Source organism: Sceloporus occidentalis, unplaced genomic scaffold (genome assembly GCF_023333645.1).
Source record: "Sceloporus occidentalis isolate IW3139 unplaced genomic scaffold, rSceOcc1.0.p SCAF_6, whole genome shotgun sequence".
Taxonomy (NCBI): domain Eukaryota; kingdom Metazoa; phylum Chordata; class Lepidosauria; order Squamata; family Phrynosomatidae; genus Sceloporus; species Sceloporus occidentalis.
Window position 1 is genome coordinate 9471533 of NW_028316986.1, and position 18255 is coordinate 9489787.

General features: G+C 37.9%; 1 protein-coding gene across 2 annotated transcripts in view; it reads left to right on the plus strand.

Annotated features, from left to right (window-relative positions):
- The window catches only part of USP34 (ubiquitin specific peptidase 34), a 170106-nt gene that overhangs the window by 31575 nt on the left and 120276 nt on the right, over positions 1–18255 (plus strand). For both annotated transcript variants that reach the window (XM_089528821.1, XM_089528822.1), the window contains exons 4-7: positions 145–195; positions 2423–2572; positions 13488–13555; positions 16845–17037. In XM_089528821.1, coding sequence (XP_089384947.1) covers positions 145–195; positions 2423–2572; positions 13488–13555; positions 16845–17037 — 462 coding nt within the window. The remainder of the gene's footprint in view (positions 1–144; positions 196–2422; positions 2573–13487; positions 13556–16844; positions 17038–18255) is intronic.

An 18255-nucleotide genomic window follows, 5' to 3' on the forward strand; every position in this document is an offset into this window, starting at 1 on the left:
TAAACGTAAGAGCCTTTTTAAAAAACTATAAGATTCATTAACTTCAGAGGAAGTATATATATTCCGGGTGCTTATGAATCATGAATTTCATTGTAAAATATTGGTAACTTTCAAATGCTAAATTGTTCTATTTTGTTTCAACAGGATATTTCTGCACAAGAAAGCAATATATTAGGGGCATTCTGTGATATGAATGTAAGTTTATTCAATTTTATATATAAAATGTATACTATTTTAATAAATTATAGCTTGTTAACTAAGCTGTTCCCACACCGATGGAATTGTGGTGGTTCAAAATACACTAAAAGACCTAGTAACAAAAGAGACAGTCCAAAACCGCCTTCTGCTGAATTAGATCATTGAATGCAGAAAGCAGTTCTATATTACGTCAACAAGTAGTCCATATAACCAAACACCTTCATTTATATACTGCTTCATACCGCTTCAGTGTCTGAGCGGTTTACAACTGTAAGCTAATTGCCCCCAACATTTTAGTGACCTCGGAAGGATGCAAGCCTGAGTCGAGCTTGAGCCCTTTTGCTGGTATTGAACTCGCAACCTCATGGTTTTGAGTGAGTGGCTGCAGTACAGGCATTTAACCACTGCGCCACCAGGGCTCCCTCCAGCAGTAGCTTTCTGAGATTTCAAACGAGTCTTTCCCAGTCCTACAAGGAGATGCTGTGGATTGTACCTGAGATCTTCATGCAAATCAGGTGCTCACTAAGTTGAGGTCATTCATACTGCTTCAAGTATCTCAGTATCGATTGCTCTGACTGGCAGTATCTCTTTCTCTTTCCTTACCCATTTAACTCAGGTATGGGCATTGTGTGGTGGTCCTACAGATGTTTTTAAATTTCAACTTCTAACATTCTTCACTATTGGCTATGCTGGCTAGGATTAGTAGGAGTATATTCTGTGACATTCTGAATGCAAAATGCTTGCGCTGCTGGTGGACTGTAATTTGAATGTACTACCCAAGTAAATTTATTTTTCTTATGCTTTTCCTTGTCTTGTACATGGGATTCCCTTGGCACTGTTAACCCTGACTATCAGAATGCATCTGAGGAAGTAGACTTAAGTCTACAAAAGTTCGTGCTGCCAACTTCTTTCTTTAATTAGTCTCGAAGGTGCTACAAGATCTCTCTACTATCAGAGATGGAAACAGTTGAAAATCATAGTTTTGAAGGATAATAGGGCTTTGAGTCTCATGAGAAAGGAAGCTTCTTATGTTTGTAGGTCATGTGTTTCAGATACTTTTGTATTTACCTTTAGGGTTTTTTAAAACTTATTTCTTTTACAGATGAAATTTTTGGGTCATTCTTTTCTAATGTGAGATATCTCCACAGGATACAGTGTACATGATGGCTTTCATTTTTCCCAGTTTAGTATTGCATTAAATCACAGTGAATAAACCCTCACTTCTCTGAACTTGCCGAAGCAATATAATATAGAAATGTCTCATAAATAGGATTAGAAATCAATACATCTTTGCCTGCCACATGCTGGGCAACCTTGTTTTTGTAGTCTGAGGCAGTCAGTGAGAACAAGACATTACTGAAACTCTTCAAGGACCCTGGATAAACCTTTGCAGAATAAAATCTGCACTTTGGGATTGTATTTGTGCATGCCTACCCTGAGTTTTCCTACTTTTTGTTTTTGTGGGAGGTTGTCAAAAGTGATATCCATTATGTGGATATCAGATGAAGTAATGGGGGCCAAGCAGAATCCCAGCCTTCAATGTACATAGGATGTACACCTATCTATGAAGAACTGTGATCTTCTGACAATGTTGTTGAGCAGTTGTATTCATTTGAATTTCTCATAGGTTGTACAGTCTATAGCGTGCGGGTCAAAGGTAAATCATTAATGTAAATATCTGGACATATAGAGTTTCCAGCTTGTGTAGTCTAGTACAATTGAATGGTTAAAGAATATGTATAAAACAGGAAACTCAAACCTTCAGACATTTTCCATGATGTACCAATATCTAAATTGAATCCACCTCAACTGAATTGAATTCCACCTCAACATTAGGAGGAACCTCCTGACAGTAAGGGCTGTTCGACAGTGGAACAAACTCCCTTCAGAGTGTAGTGGAGTCTCCTTCCTTAGAGGTCTTTAAATAGAGGCTGGGTGGCCATCTGTCGGGGATGCTTTGATTGAAATTTCCTGCATGGCAGAATGGGGTTAGACTGGATGGCCCTAGTGGTCTCTTCCAACTCTATGATCCTATGATTCTATGAATCCAAACTTTCAGAATTATAGATCAGTCAGCACTTTGAATTGTCCCCTGAAATATTGGAGCAATGCCCACAGAGTCTTTCTGAATAGTCTACAAGAACCATAATTGAGATAATCCAATTTGTTTGGACTATATTAAAATTTTAAATTTTTCTATAATAATGTGTTCTTATTTCCATAGGATGTAGAAGTACCATTGCACTTGCTTCGTTATGTTTGCCTATTTTGTGGAAAAAATGGCCTTTCCCTCATGAAGGACTGTTTTGAATATGGAACCCCTGAAACATTGCCATTTCTCATAGCACATGCATTTATCACTGTGGTTTCTAATGTAAGTATTCAGTTAAGTTTTTATAATGTCTTTAATCATGAATGCAATAAATATAGATGAAACCTTGTCTCATGGCTAGAGTCTTTACTATGCTAGCTTGAGTTCCGTTTCTAGTAGCCACAGTCTGAAGCAGTAGCCTGTGGTAAATGTCTAATTATTGGGATGGCAGGTGGGGCAATCCACTCTTCTTGGGTTTAATCCCACTTGCCATTCGAATAGCAGGGAAGATCAATTACTGTCTTATAATTGGAAACAAAGTTGATCTTGACTCATGACAACCCTATAGATGAAACATTTCCAAGACTCCCTGTCCTCCACTGCTCTGTTTGGGTCCTGCAAATTCAGACCCATGACCTCCCTAATTGAATCTATCCATCTAGTGTGCAGTCTTCTTTTCTTCCTTCTGCCCTCTACCTTTCCTAGAATCACTGTCTTTTCTAATGAGTCTTCCCTTCTCATGATGTGACCAAAGTATGTTCATCTTAGTTTGATAATCTTAGCTTCCAATGAGATTTCTAGATTTATCTGTTTAAATACCCTTTTGTTTGTCTGTTTAGCTGTCCATGATATCCTCTACTCTTCTCCAGCACCACATCTCAAATGATTTGAATTTTGTACATGCCCTTTCTTCACTTTCCAGCTCTCACATCTGTACATTGTGATGGGAATACAATGGATTGGGTGATTCTGACTTTAGTACTCAGATGTGTATCTTTACTCTTTAGGATTTTGTCTAGTTTTTTCATAGCTGTCTTTCCCATTCCTAGTCATCTTCTGATTTCTTGACTGCAGTCTCCTTCCTAATAGATGTTGGATCTGTAGTATGGGGATTTTTTTTAGTATTCTTGCTTTTATGCCTCTTAATGCAACCATTGATTAAGGTTCTGAATATAGAGAAAGGTAGTTTGGTTATATGTAATGCTATCTTTGTTCCACATTCGCTCATTTTAAAAATGGTACATATCTACTTAAATTTGGCCTGAGGCTAATACATGGAGGGGCCATACATGGAGTGATAGAGAATAAACCCAACTTTGATCAGTAAACACATCCTAAAACAAATTGTAGCTGTTAGACCTAATGTTTCAGAAGTAAAATCAAATTCTTTCACACCTTCTCAACAGAAGAAGCAGTGAGTCATTTCTCTTCCCTTTCTGCCATTACTGTGAGGAGCCAAGTGATTACACCAAATAAATTGTCTTGGAGAGACAAATTCTGAAGCAGCTCTGATACTAGTAGGTTTTGGGAGAACAACCACATTACTGCGCTACACTCGTAGAGTGCTGCTATTTCGCTTCTACTGTTCTGGCTTCCTCCTGTTGCATTCTCGGGTTTGTAGTTCAGTAAGGCCTAAGAGCTCTCTGGCTGAGAATTCTAAATGCCCCCCCCAAACTGCAAATCCCAGAATGCAAGAGGAGGTAGCCACAGCAGTAAAAGTGTAATAGCAGCGCTACAAGGGTGTAGTGCGGTAATCTAGGCTACCTGGTCACTTCTTGGCCAGCAGTAGCAATGGTCTTCAGCATGTCTGAAGACGAACAACTTGGGAGGCCCATCATCTTTCTGAATTCAACCCTGGTAATAGCAGAACAGCAATAATAATGATTTATTTATAGTGCCCTTTCCACCAAAGGGTTAGACATTAGACATATGTAATAAAAAAAATGGATCATAAAACACTACACTATAAAATTCTAAAATACTAAAGTAATATACAAATATGCTAAAAACAAACTCCTTATCAGTCATTACCCATCTTGGCCAGTTTAGGCATACTCAGCAACTCAATCTGGCAAATAGAAGAGGAAGGTCTTCAACCCTTTATGAAAGCTGATAAGACCCTCATCCAGTCAGAGGTACAAAGGAAAACTGTTCCCCAAAATCAGAGTCAGAATCTGAAAGGTTTACAGCCTTGATAGACCCTTATGCATTGGTAGAACTGCCAATAATCCTTTGCCTGTAGTTCTTAAATTCCTAGATGGTACATAGCATGCTAGCCAGATACTGGGGGAGGTTAAAGCACAGGGCCTTAAATACTATGACCAAAAGCTTATGGTGAGCCCTGGCCCAAACTGGTAGCCTGTGGAGGAATCAGTATTCCTTTTGCATGGATGGTGCTAAGAGAGGTTATAGTCTAAAACACCTGGATGACACTTTTGTCCAGTTTTGTAGCCACTGTATTTCTCATACTGCCACTGAGAGAGAGTGTGTGTACAGTGCCTAGGGATGGCAGCAGAGGGAGTCCAAATCATCCCTTGAGAAAATAGCTTGCATTCCCACTGCATAGCTATACTGCTATACTTTATTGAAGGAAATAACACTTTGAATTCTTAGAGTGCTTTTGTCTTTTCTATCTAATATGTTAAGGGTAAGCAACCTGAGGCCTTCCAGCTGGACTACAACCTGTATGGTCCCCAGGTTTTAGTCATGCTGGATGGAGCTAAGAGAGGTTATGGTCTAAAACATCTGGATGACACTAAACTGCCTACCCTTCAGCTGTGTAAAAAGTGTTATCTGTACCCTATGCTAATCTCAGGTTGTGACAGAAAAGAGAGTTTTAGAATTGAAAGATAGCCCTTGGTAGGCTCCCTTCCAGACCCGTATGATGCAGAGACAGTTTTATAATGAAGTACATTGAGATAAGCCAGCCAGCGAGTTGATAAAAATGGAATGGGCTCGAGCCTCCAGTCTTTTAAACAATGCCTCGCATAGCTTGTGAAAAAGCAATAAATTGTTAGTTCTAGGCATTTTTAAAATGCTAAACTCATGTATTATTTCCAGTAAGCCAAGAAGTGAATTACAAGGAATGTCTAAGCAGAGTTAGGAAGGAACAAAGTAGTGGATCTGATGATTATTACAACCCCTGCCTACTTGTGCTGGGTGGGTCAAAAGATGCCTGGGAGGGGGAGGGTCATTACTTTTCCATTTTTAACTGGTGATCATTATCTGCTGAGAAAGCCCCTGACCCTGGGTGATTTCTCATTTGCATTTGCTGAGTCCTCATTTTGCTATTCTTCAGGACTGGTAGCCAAACTTTGTTCACTTTAAGAGTTTCTTCTTTCTGGTGGAAATTATCCAGATGTTTATGGATTTCTTTTTTTTAATTAATTTTATTTTAATTCTTTAATAGTAGTTATACAACCATGCACATGAAGGAAAAAGAAAAAGACAAAGATGAAAAAGAACTATACAAATAAGTACCTACTACCCATTAATAGAAATTATAACGTAAATTACATATCTTCTGTAACATTCAAAGTTACTTTTACTGCTAAAAAAACCCTTTAAATTCTTACAATTTATCAACACTTTATAAGCCTTGATAGCACATCCTATTTTATTTCAACAGGTCTTTCTTGATGTCAAATGATTTCTCCCAGAATTTGAGTACTGGGTTCCATTCTTCTTTCCACTCCTCTTCAGATCTGTTGTTTAGCAACATTGTCAGTCTGTCCATTTCTTCCATCTCTTGTAATTTTAACATCCAATCCTCCAGAAGTAATGGCATATTATTTTTCCAATTTTGAGCAATAACCAATCTTGCCACTGTCACCACATATAATAGTATTCTCCAGTATTTTTTTCCCCATTTTTGTGTCAGTGATCAGTAACATGTTTAATAAATAAAATTCTGGTAACATTTTAAAGTTACAGCCAAATATCTTTTGCATTTCTAAATGAATTTTGTGCCAGAATTTACTAACCTTTTTGCACGACCACCACATATGAAATAGCGTACCTTCACCTTTTTTACATCTCCAACATTTCAGATCCTGTATTTTATAAATTTTCTTTATTTTCACCGGGGTGAGATACCATCTGTTTGTCATTTTTAGATGATTCTCTTTTAAGGCTTGGGAGGCAGTAAAACTATTTGTTTTTCTCCATGAATTTTGCCAGTCCTCATACATAATTGGATGTCCTATGTCTTGTGCCCATTGTATCATATTTTCCTTTATTGTTTCTTTTTCTAGGGCTCTGTTTAGAAGAACTTTGTAGAATTTTGTTATTTTCTTTTTTCCCCCTGTTTCCACCATAATAGATCCAATTCATTTACCACAATCTCTATCCTTTTTCTCTTGATATCCTCTTTAAATTTTAATTTAGTCTGACCATACTCAAACCAATTTAAGTTGTAGCCCTCTTTGTTCAATTCCTCCCATTCTTTTAATTTGACTTCCCCCTTTTTCTCCACTTTCGTTAGTTCTTTATAAGTCTGCCATTTCTGATCTTTTTTCTTATTATATTTAAAGGCTTCTTGAATTGATGTCCATAATGGCAATTTATTATAAAATGTTACTCTCAATTTGTCCCATGTAGCCAAAAGAGCTTTTCTAATAGGATGATTCAGAAAGTCCTTAGATGATACCTGGTCTTTATATAGTAAATATGTGTGCCATCCATGCTTTAAGTCCACCCCTTCCAAATTCAAAAGATCTCAATTTTCCAGTTTAATCCACTCTTGGATCCAACACAATTTGCTAGCCCACATATATAATTTTAAATCTGGCAACGTGCATCCCCCTCTCTCCTTGCTGTCCTTCAATACATCCCACTTTATCCTTGGTTTGCCCCCTTTCCCAATAAACTTCTTCAATTCCTTCTTCCACTGCTTTATTAACATCTCCTTAGTCATAATTGGTAAATTATAAAATAAAAACATAAGCTTGGGGAGAATAGCCATTTTGATAAGAGTGATTCTGCCTAAAATTGACAGGTTTAATTTATTCCACTTCAACAGATCTTTCTGTATCTCCTTCCACTTATCTTTATAGTTATTTTCATATAAATTCAAATTGTTATTTGTTAACCAAATACCCAAATATTTCACTTTCTTAGCTATCTTACAACCTGTCTTATTAGCTAATTTTTCTTCTTCTTTTCTCCCAATATTTTTGATTAATAAATTCGTTTTTTCCTTGTTAACTTTAAAACCTGCAAATCTTCCAAATTCTTTCAATTCTTGCATTAAATGAACAACACTTTTTACCGGTTCCTCCACTATCGCCACAAAGCTAGAATTTTCCTTTCTTTCCCCTTAATTCTCATACCATTTATCTTTTTGTTATTCCTAATAGCGTTCATTAGAACCTCCACTGTGTTAATAAATAACAGAAGGGATAGGGGGCAACCCTGTCTGGTACCTTTATTGATTTTAAATTCCTCCGATTTACATCCGTTTATTAATTGAGCCGATTGTTGATTGTAAATTTGTTTTATATAACCTAAAAATCTAGCTCCCTACATCCATTCTCCTTAGAATTTCCATCATAAAGTTCCATCTTACATTATCTAACGCCTTTTCGGCGTCGATAAATAGTAAGGCTAGCTTTTTTTGCCTATTCTTATTGTAATATTCCCAGGTATTGAGTATTATTCTGATGTTATCTTTAGCCTGACGCCCTGGCAAAAATCCATTTTGCTCTTTTTTGGTGACTTTATTCAAGATAGATTTATATCTCTCTGCAAGAATCGTTGAAAAGATTTTGTAATCAACGTTTAAGAGGGATATTGGCCTGTAGTTTTTAACTGATAATTTGTCTTTACCCTCTTTTGGTATCAGTACAATTGTGGCCTTTTCCCATGATGATGGTATGCATTAAAGACCTTCTGCAATGGTTCTACTAATTCTTCCTTAAAAGTTTTATAATATTTAGCTGTATAGCCGGAGATTTCCCCTCCTTTAAGTTCTTAATTGCCTGTAAGATCTCTTCTTTGCCTATGGGTTTGTTTATTTTTTCTCTTTGTTCTTTAGTCACCTTTTCTATTTTTTTCTTATCCAAAAATTCCCCCATTTCCTTTTCTAACTCTACTGAAAAATCCTCTTCTTTAAAGAGTTGGTAGTAATCCTTAAATGCTTTATTTATATCGTCCTGTTTATTTGTTATCAAATCTCCATGTTTGATTTCGTCTATTATATTGGTTTTCTTATCTTTGTTTAGTTTTCTTGCTAGCATTTTGTTTGTTTTGTTCGCATTTTCGAACTGTTTTTGTTTTGCCTTCCTCAGATCTAGTGCAATTTTTTCTGTGATTTCTACTTGTAACTCTTTCTGTATCATTTTCATTTTGTTCACTAACTTTTTATTTTGAGGCTGAGCTATTAGCTCCTCTTCTACCTTTTTTAGTTCTTCTTGTAGCAAATTAAACTTCGTTTTGCTTTCCTTATTTCATTCACCCTTTGTATTAGTAAGTCTCGCATCACTGCCTTACTCGTGTCCCATATCATTTGTATTGACATATTTTAGTAACATTTTTTTCAAAGAAAAATTTTATTTCTTGTTTCATTTTAAACAAAAGTCTCTTCCGCTAACATATCCTCATTTAATTTACATTCGAACCCCTTTTTCTGTATTCTCTGAATATAGATTTCGATAAAATTATGATTGGAGAGAGATTGAGGAGCAATCTCCATATTTTTCACCCTAGTTATCAAACCTTTTGATATCATACACATGTCTATCCTTGAGTGTGAGTGATGGCAATCTGAGAAAAAGGTGAAACCTCTTTTATCGCCATATAATTTGGGCCAGACATCTATCAAGTCCTGTTCCTCTATTAGCTCCCTAGCACTTTTTGGTAATTTCCCTTGATTCTGGCCAATAGGTTTAACCAATTTCCTATCTCTGCTTGGTTTGATGACCCCATTAAAGTCACAGCGCTTGTTCTCCTGTTTCAACACACTGTTAAAACCCTCTCCTCCCTCTGTCTCTCCACGATTGTCTCCCTCCGACTTCGTCAACTACTTCATTACAAAGATCACTACCATTCGTTCTGAGTTAACTCTTCTTGATTTGGCTCCCACCACTAATCTCCTCGCCCCTCCTACTAATAAACTCTCTGTGTTTCCTCCTGTTTCTTTGGAAGAACTCTCTTCGCTGCTGAACTCATCCAAACCTACCACCTGTTCTCTTGACCCACTTCCTTCTCGTCTTCTAATCTCTATAGCCCCCTCTTTGTTACCCTCCCTCCTCTATATCTTTAACCTCTCTCTCTCTTCGGGTTCCTTCCCCTCAGTCTTCAAACATGCCTTAGTTTCCCCTATCCTGAAAAAACCCTCTCTCGACCCCTCTTCCTTGGCTAGCTATCGTCCAATCTCTCTCCTTCCTTTTCTCTCCAAGGTGTTGGAACGAGTCGTCTATTCACGCTGTCTTGAGTTTCTTGAAACCAACTCCATTCTGGATCCCTTCCAGTCTGGTTTTCGCCCACGGCACTCCACAGAGACGGCCCTTACTAAGATCTCAAATGATCTTTTGCGGGCCAAGGCGAATGGCCTTTATTCTATCCTTGTCTTACTCGATCTGTCTGCGGCCTTCGACACCGTGGACCACTGTCTCCTAATAGAAGTACTCTCTGACCTTGGTTTCTCGGGCCTTGTTCTCGATTGGTTCACATCTTACTTGTCAGATCGATCTTTTTCAGTGGTCTCAGGTGGTCAGACCTCGTCTTCTGTCCCCTTATCTGTTGGAGTTCCTCAGGGCTCTGTTTTGGGTCCCCTTCTGTTCTCTTTATACACACTCTCCCTTGGCAAACTTATCAGTTCTTTTGGTTTCTCCTACCATCTTTACGCCGATGATACCCAGCTGTACCTTTCCACCCCTAATCTTTCACCAGAGCTAGAGCAGCAAGTGTCATCCTGTTTAACAGCTGTCTCCCACTGGATGCACCATCGGCGTCTGAAGCTCAATATGTCCAAGACTGAGCTTCTTGTTTTCCCTCCTAAGCCCACCCTTCACTATTCCTTTTCTATTTCCGTCAATAACATCTCGATCCAGCCGGTCCAGGAAGCCCGCAGTCTCGGTTTCATCTTTGACTCCTCTTTGTCATTTATCCCACAGATCCAGACTACAGCCAAAGTCTGTAGATTTTTTCTCTATAATATCGCCAAAATCCGTCCATATCTCTCAGCTTCTACCGCAAAGACACTGGTCCATGCCCTAGTGGTCTCACGACTAGACTACTGTAACCTCCTCTTGGCAGGGCTTCCCCTCTCTCATCTCCACCCATTAATTTCTGTTCAGCATTCAGCTGCACGCATTATTTCACTCGCTCGCCGTTATGATCATGTCTCCCCTCTGTTGTCTTCCCTTCACTGGCTCCCTCTTCCTTTCCGCATCAGGTACAAACTTTTGCTACTCACCTTTAAAGCCCTGCATGGGCTGGCCCCTCTTTATTTAACTGATCTTCTCTCTCCCTACATCCCTACTCGCACTCTCCGCTCTGGTAGCCAAAGTCTCCTCTCTCAACCCAGGATCTCCTCTGCCCCATCCCGGATCCGTCCCTTCTCTCTTGCTGCCCCTCATTCCTGGAACCTTCTTCCTCTGCATGCACGGCTCATCACTTCCCTAACCAGCTTTAAAGCTGAGCTGAAAACCATATTGTTTAGGGAAGCGTTCTCAGGGAATTTGTGATTGTTATCTGGCTGTCTGACAATATTTGATGTGATGTGATTTGTTTGATATTTGATGTTTTTACTCTGTTTTTTCCTTTCTATATGGTAATTTTATCTATTCCTCTTTTAATTGTTATTATCTTAGAATGTACGCCTTGGGCAGGCTTTTATTTACTTCTAATTTTACCGACTTTGTACAGCGCTGTGTATAATTACAGCGCTATAGAAATAAAGTTTAATAATAATAATAATAACCTATAACAATCACATTATTTTTATTAAATTCCATCAACTCTTTATTTAATAATTTTAAAAAAGATGTTTATGGATTTCAATGGCTTTCCATTTTTGTTTTGGCTTGGCAGATATGTGTATTTTAAATTTGCCCACACTGAAAACACTGGGGGGGGGGGGGACTAACTGCACTTTCTGATAGTGCTGGATCACTCCTGTTTGGGGAAAACATAATGGCTTTGGTTCTAGCACATGCAATGCTGACTTCTCCCTTCCATTGGAATGCCCTATTTCAGGGCTTTATGCCAGCAGTAGCATAAAGGCATAGTGGTAGGCATGTAGTGAAGAGGGCACCTGTGCCATGTGCTGTCTCCTGCAAGCAGGTAATAGTCAATTTGCATTCAAATGACATATTTCTGTAATAGTTTTGGAGCAGCAATTAAAGAAGGATTGCTCTTGAGAGGCACTAGTGTATTGTGTGAGTGTATGATGGACATTAATTATAGATGGCCAGGTAAAATTATTGTACCCATCAGGATATGGTAGCATATGTGGCTATTGAGTAATTTTTTTACTTTTGCTGTTTTAAAGGCCTTTTATAACCACCTACTTTTATCTAACTCTTCCCATTCTGGATAATGAAAGACAGGGAGCATTCTCCCAACTGCTCTTTATTAAATTACAGTCAGCACTGTCATCATTCTCTATTGTCTCTATAAAAATGGGGGTCTTCTGAGTAAAATCAGTTTTGTTAATATTTTCTGAATTATTTGGCAAAAAGGTAGGGAAAAGATGAGGTAATTTCAATCTAAATGTAGTTGTTTCATTATGTGTAAACTATGGATGTTTGTATTTCTGATAAAGTATGAAGAGGATCACATATGCAGAAGGAATGAAGCGATAGGAGTGAAGCAGTGTCATAAACACTACAAACATTGCCATTATTTTTTTTAAAAAAAAAAACCTTAGAAATCATAACATCTTAATGGTCTGTTTCTGATACAGGTTTTTTTGGGCGTTAGGTACATTTTTTTTAAAAGTGGAAATGGCACAGTCAGATAATGCAGTGAGGAGAAGGAAGGGGCATTGCCCCCTCTCACAATATTTTAAACATAGTTTATTTGAAACGAGCTGTCATTTTCTCTCAGATTCTTCCTAAACAACCAGTAACTTTAGAAATGTGCTGAAATGGCAATTTCTGTTCTAAACAGGGTAATAAAATTGCACACTGGTCTTTTAAAAACTGAATGGAAAATATTTGTCCCAGGCTATTATAAAATAATGTTGCTTCCCTTTAAAAGGAAACCAAATTCTTCAAGCCCCTCTAATCCAAAGTGACTTTCAATAAACAGCACCACAGTTGCATATTTATTTTCTGCCAAGCTCAGTAATTTAAGGCATGTCCTGATGCAACACAAACAGTAGACTTGTAAATATAAATGAGATCCAGGTTGCTCCCCTGGAAATCCACTGAGTAAAACTGAAACAACTTCAGAGTAAAAGTTTGGATTTTTATTTCAGTTACATTTCCTCAGTTATATTTAAACCAAACAAGAGCTATTAAGAAAGTCCAACTGTTTTTCATCATAGTGTTAAAACTGGCAGTGAATACAGGAGTACTACAGATTGTCTTACCTCTTTTCACTGAAGGCTGCTCACTGAAACTTTTGACTTAGTTATTGGCACAAATAATGTTTTAATTTGTTTGTGTTGCCATTTCATTTTATAGCAGCAGTATTATCTTATGGATAAGATTACTTGCTAGAGATCCTATTCATTTTTGTGTGTGTTATACACCTTCGAGTTGTTTCCGACTTGTGGCGACCCTAAAGTCAACCTATCACAGGGGTTTCTTGGCAGGTTTCTTCAGAGAGCGTTTACCATTGCCATCCTCTAAGGCTGAGAGAGTGTGACTTGACCAAGGTCACCCAGTGGGTTTTCATGGCCAAGTGGGGACTCAAACCATTACGCCATGTTAGTTTTCATGCATTTTTAGCATAGTGTAATTATGTGCCAGTCTAGTTACAGTGGAACTGACATGTGTAACGCATGGTAACACACTCAGGCATTGTACAAACGTAGATCCCCTGCTTGGTATGAGAAGGGGCCTCATTGTGTGCTTGCAGAACAATTGACTGCACTAGGGGGCTTACTTGTACGACTTCTGAGAAAGCACAACTCCTTGTGTGATAAGCTTTGATAGCAGTGCCATGTTCCAGCAGGCTGGTGTATGACTTTTATTTGCTTGTGTGGCACTCCAAATACTGCTGTTTAATTTTTGTATTTGTTTTGTAGATCAGAATATGGCTGCACATCCCTGCTGTTATGCAACATATAATACCATTTAGGACCTATGTTATAAGGTAGGTTTTGCAGATAGCTTGCAGTTCTTAGAACGGCTTTCTCAAAATGTGTTGATAGTTTCAAATCACTCAGATAGTGTGCCTAGCATGACAGTCAGCAAACACTAATACTCAAACAGTATTTAATAATTTAATTGCTCTGATAGGAGTAGGACCGCAGCATCAGAATTAATAAATGGTCTGATGTTTAGTTTCTAACCAAGGATTTATGCAGACTAGTGTTCAATTCTCTTTATGTATGGGTTTGTGTTCATTGCCATTTGTGCATTAGAAACTTTGGATACAGATTTCCATGCAGCCAGAAAATGTATTGTATTTCAAGATACATTTGGGCCAGAAGAAAACCAAGAATCAAAATATTACAGGAAAGAAAGGGGGGACTAGGACTATCAAATTTAAAATTGTATTATAGAGCGGCCTGTTTAGTTTGGATCTAAGATTGGATCATGTTAAAAAATACACATTTGTTAGAAGGGGATGGGTAATGATTTGGCTGGCATGCCTATTTATGGTTTGGAAAAGAAAGTGTAATAAAGACTTTAATAATCATTGTATTAGAAAATCTCTATTAAAGGTGTGGAAGATATATAAGGAAAGATGTTCACTCAAAACACCAACTTGGATCTCCCCACATGTGGCTATGTACAATAAAGAAAATTTTATGGAAAACATGGATAAAATTTGGTGATTTAATTAAATACCAGGAAGATCAAATTCAAATTCTAACACAAGAGGAATTGGAAGACAAGGGTTTTAAGGGCCACTGGTTATTATTTAGACAATTAAGAGAAAAATTAAAAATAGAAATTAAAAAAAAAATGGAATGCAGAGAAATTTAACTGAATTAGAAAAAAATTTAATAAAGGAAAAACATCAAACCCTTTCTAAAATTTTAAAATATTATTAAAATGGGATACAGAAGATGAATTTATCAAGGAACTGATGATTCAATGGGCAAAAAACATTGGTCATAATATTGATATAGACAAATGGGAGAAAGTTTGGAAAACAACAAGCAAGATCACATTAGCACAAAATATAAGAGAAAATATTTTTAAAATGCATTATAGATGGCACCTGTCTCCAGCTAAATTATCAAAAATGTATTTAAAATGAATCCAAATTGCTGGAAATGCCAGAAGGAAATTGGTTCTTTCTATCACCAATGGTGGACTTGTAAAAAAGCTAAAAAAATTGGAGATCAATTCATATCGAAATTGAAAAAAATTTGAATGTGAAATTAAATATGACCCCAGAATTGTACTTATTGACTATGAAGGAAAAGGATATGAATAAATCAAAAGAAAGACTATTATTTTATATGATAATAGCTGCAAGGTTAGAGTATGCCAGCATGTGGGAAAAACTCCTTTACTCCAAAACTGCAAGATTGGCTAATAAAGCTATTAGATTTGGTTAATTTAGATAAATTGACATGTCTTTTAAAAGTGAATAAAATGGATACTTTTGAAATTGACATGTCTTTTAAAAGTGAATAAAATGGATACTTTTGTGCGAAGTTGGGAACAGCTCATAAGATATATAAGCAATGAATATGGAGACATAATGAGTTGTGGTTTTAAAGAGTGACTGAATAGGCTCATATAAGAAGCATCAGTATATGTTATTAATATAAGTAATAGTATTCAATATTTAAAGATCATTGTGATTTAAGTGAGGATCTTTGTTTTTGCTTTTTTGTAATTAAATGTTAAGGTGACATTAGGTAAGAATCATGAAGAGAATACTGAAGGATTTTGTTGGATGAAGGAAGTCTCTTTTTTAAATTTTCAATTCTATAATTCCTATTATCTTTTTTTCTCTCTCTTTCTGTTCATCTTCCTTATTTAATCTTTTTGCCTTGACTATCCTTTATCTCTCTCTTTTTTTACGTTTTCTGCTTTTTTCTTTTTCTTTCTTTTTCTTTGTTGTTTTTCATATTATTATATTTACTATGCTAGATAAATAGGTAATAATTTTATGTTTATATTAAGTTTGTATAGTCAAGCTTTGTCTCACTTGTATTTAATTTAAAAAATGTATTGTATAAGTAACCCTGAATAATATAACAGTATTGCTTTAAGGAGATGATGAAATAATTGCATATATACAATCTTAAACATTTTCAAAAGGGGCATACAAATGTGTTAACTAAATAAAAAACAATTAAAAGGGTTATCAGAAGGTGTACTCACCCCCTTTCTTATTTGACTCAGTCAAGTGCAACTCTTAGTCTTCCTTAACCTCAAATCTTCTGTTTGCTTTGAGAGACTGGGAGTAGGTGAGTCTTTCTCATTTTTTCTGTGTCCACCACAAATGTAGAACTATGGTCCAAAACACATTGCAGAAACAATCCAGTTTGAGACTGCTTTAACTGCCCTGGTTTACTGCTAGGGGATTGTGGAAACTGTAGTTTTGTGAGACATTTAGTCTTCTCTGTCAGAGAGCTCTGGTGCCACAATAAACTACAATTCCCAGGATTCCTTTGCACTGAGCTAGGACAGTTAAAGTGGTCTCAAACTGAATTATTTCTGCAGTGTGTTTTGGACCTATATCAGGAAATCATATTTTTATTTTAACGATGCGATATCCCAGGACAGAAGAGCTCTTGTAGCCAATGCCTGTTCCTAATGTTGCTTTATGTAGAGGCTGAGGAAAGTAGCCCTTTTTGTACTCATTTTTCAGTAAGTCAGTATATTTGCTAGTATATTCATTATTGGTTAGACTGCTTTTGAAATTGGAAGTGAGAAAGGTTGAACTCCTTATGCTGCTTCTGTAGAAGTACAGTCCTCCCTCTGTTTTCGCAGGGATCTGTTCTGTCTCCCCCCCCACGCAAAACAGCAAATCACATATTCCAGCCCTATTGGCTTGAATGGAGGTGTGCTCCCACAGGGGTGTGGGAGTGCGTGCCCTGGGCGCACACCCCATTTTAACCTCCTCCGTTCACCTCCTGCGGATAGTCAAGGAGCACGGATCCCAAGTCCGCGAGGACAGAGGGAGGACAGTATATTTGAAAAATTAATCCTAGTTAATAGATTGATACCAAACATCTAATTTCTTCCTCTCTTCCAAATGCAATTACTGCTAATTATAGTTTTATTTCACAAATAGCAGTTCTATTCCCACTGACTGCAGTTCTCTTATTAAGGTTTCTGTTTATATGATTTTAGTAGATGATGATGATGATGATGATGATGATGATGATGATGATGATGATGATGATTATGTTTATGTTGATGATCTGGCAAAATTAAACAGGCTTTGTTGATATTTGATCTTTTTTTTATAGGTATTTATGTAAGCTGTCAGACCAGGAGTTAAGACAGAGTGCAGCTCGTAACATGGCAGACTTAATGTGGAGCACAGTTAAAGAGCCATTGGATACAGCCTTGTGTTTTGATAAAGAGAGCCTTGATCTTGCATTTAAGTACTTTATGTCACCAACTTTAACCATGAGATTGGCCGGACTCAGTCAAATAACAGTAAGATTCTTTTTTTAAAAATAACTAATACGTTGTGTGCAACAATATTTTTCTCTTGTCTGGGGAGATTTGTACACTTTACGTATATAACCCAGTGATTTCCAAAGTGGGTGGTACGCCCCTTCATGGGTGGTGGAAGCCTCCAGGGGAGCAGTGAGAGAAAAGGAGGCAGCAGGAGAGTCTTTGGTCAAAGTATTGGCACTCAAGAAATGCAAGGGGAACTAGCACCCCTTAGGCCCATGGTGGAGATAAAGAATTAGAGCATGTGGCAACAGGAGAGAAGCACTGCAAAAAGGACCTTTCACATTTGGGGCCCTGCTTAACTTTGTGAGCTTTGCTGCAATTTGGCTGGCAAGTTGGTGCTGCATTGCTGCTCCTACTTTCTTTTGTTGGACAGGCCGAAAGAAGAGGTAGCAGAAGGAACGATGTTTGGGGACAGGACTAGAAACTGTGTAGGGAAGGCATGTCTCTGGGGAAGGAGGGGGAGGAGTATCTGGGGTTGATTCTTCCAAAGAGTCCACCCCAGCACAAGAAGGATTGAGAGTCCTTCCTCACTGAGGAGAAGATTATCCCTTTGCACCCAGCCACCTTGGGAGCAGTAACTGAGCAACTAGTCAAGCAGCAAGAAGCTTCTCAACTCTGCCGGCCTTTGCCACAAAGTCTACATGGCTGCTCAGTCATTGCTCAGCCAACTGCTTGGTTGCAAGCCCCCAGGGTGACCAGGTACAAAGGTAGCAACAATTGAGCAGCCAGTCAAGTAGTGCCTGAGAACCTTCTCATCCGCACCAGCCTTTGCCACAAGGCCAGATGGGCAAGAAGCTTCTTGGGCACTGCTTCCTTTGCACCTGGTTACCCTGAGAGGAGCAGCCAGCAAGCCTCTCTTTTGCAGTTAGCCAGAAGGAGAAGCACCTGCTGTATTCACCCATGAGAGGAGGTGGAGGTGAGCCCGGTGCACCTGGGTGTAATCCTGCTGGCCCGACTGGCTCCTGGGCAAACAGTAGACCTATTATTAAGAAATAAGCATTGGGGGCACTAGGGTTGTCACCCAAGAGGAAACAGGTTGGTAGCCCAAAATAATTTGGGTATCACTGATACAGCCAAAGCCAGCCTTGATCTGCATGTGCATTAGAATGAGATGGGAATGAGGTGGTAAAGTTCTATGGTGGGAAGTCACATTATACAGCTTCAGCTTGCCCGATACGTATGAATGCTCTGTTT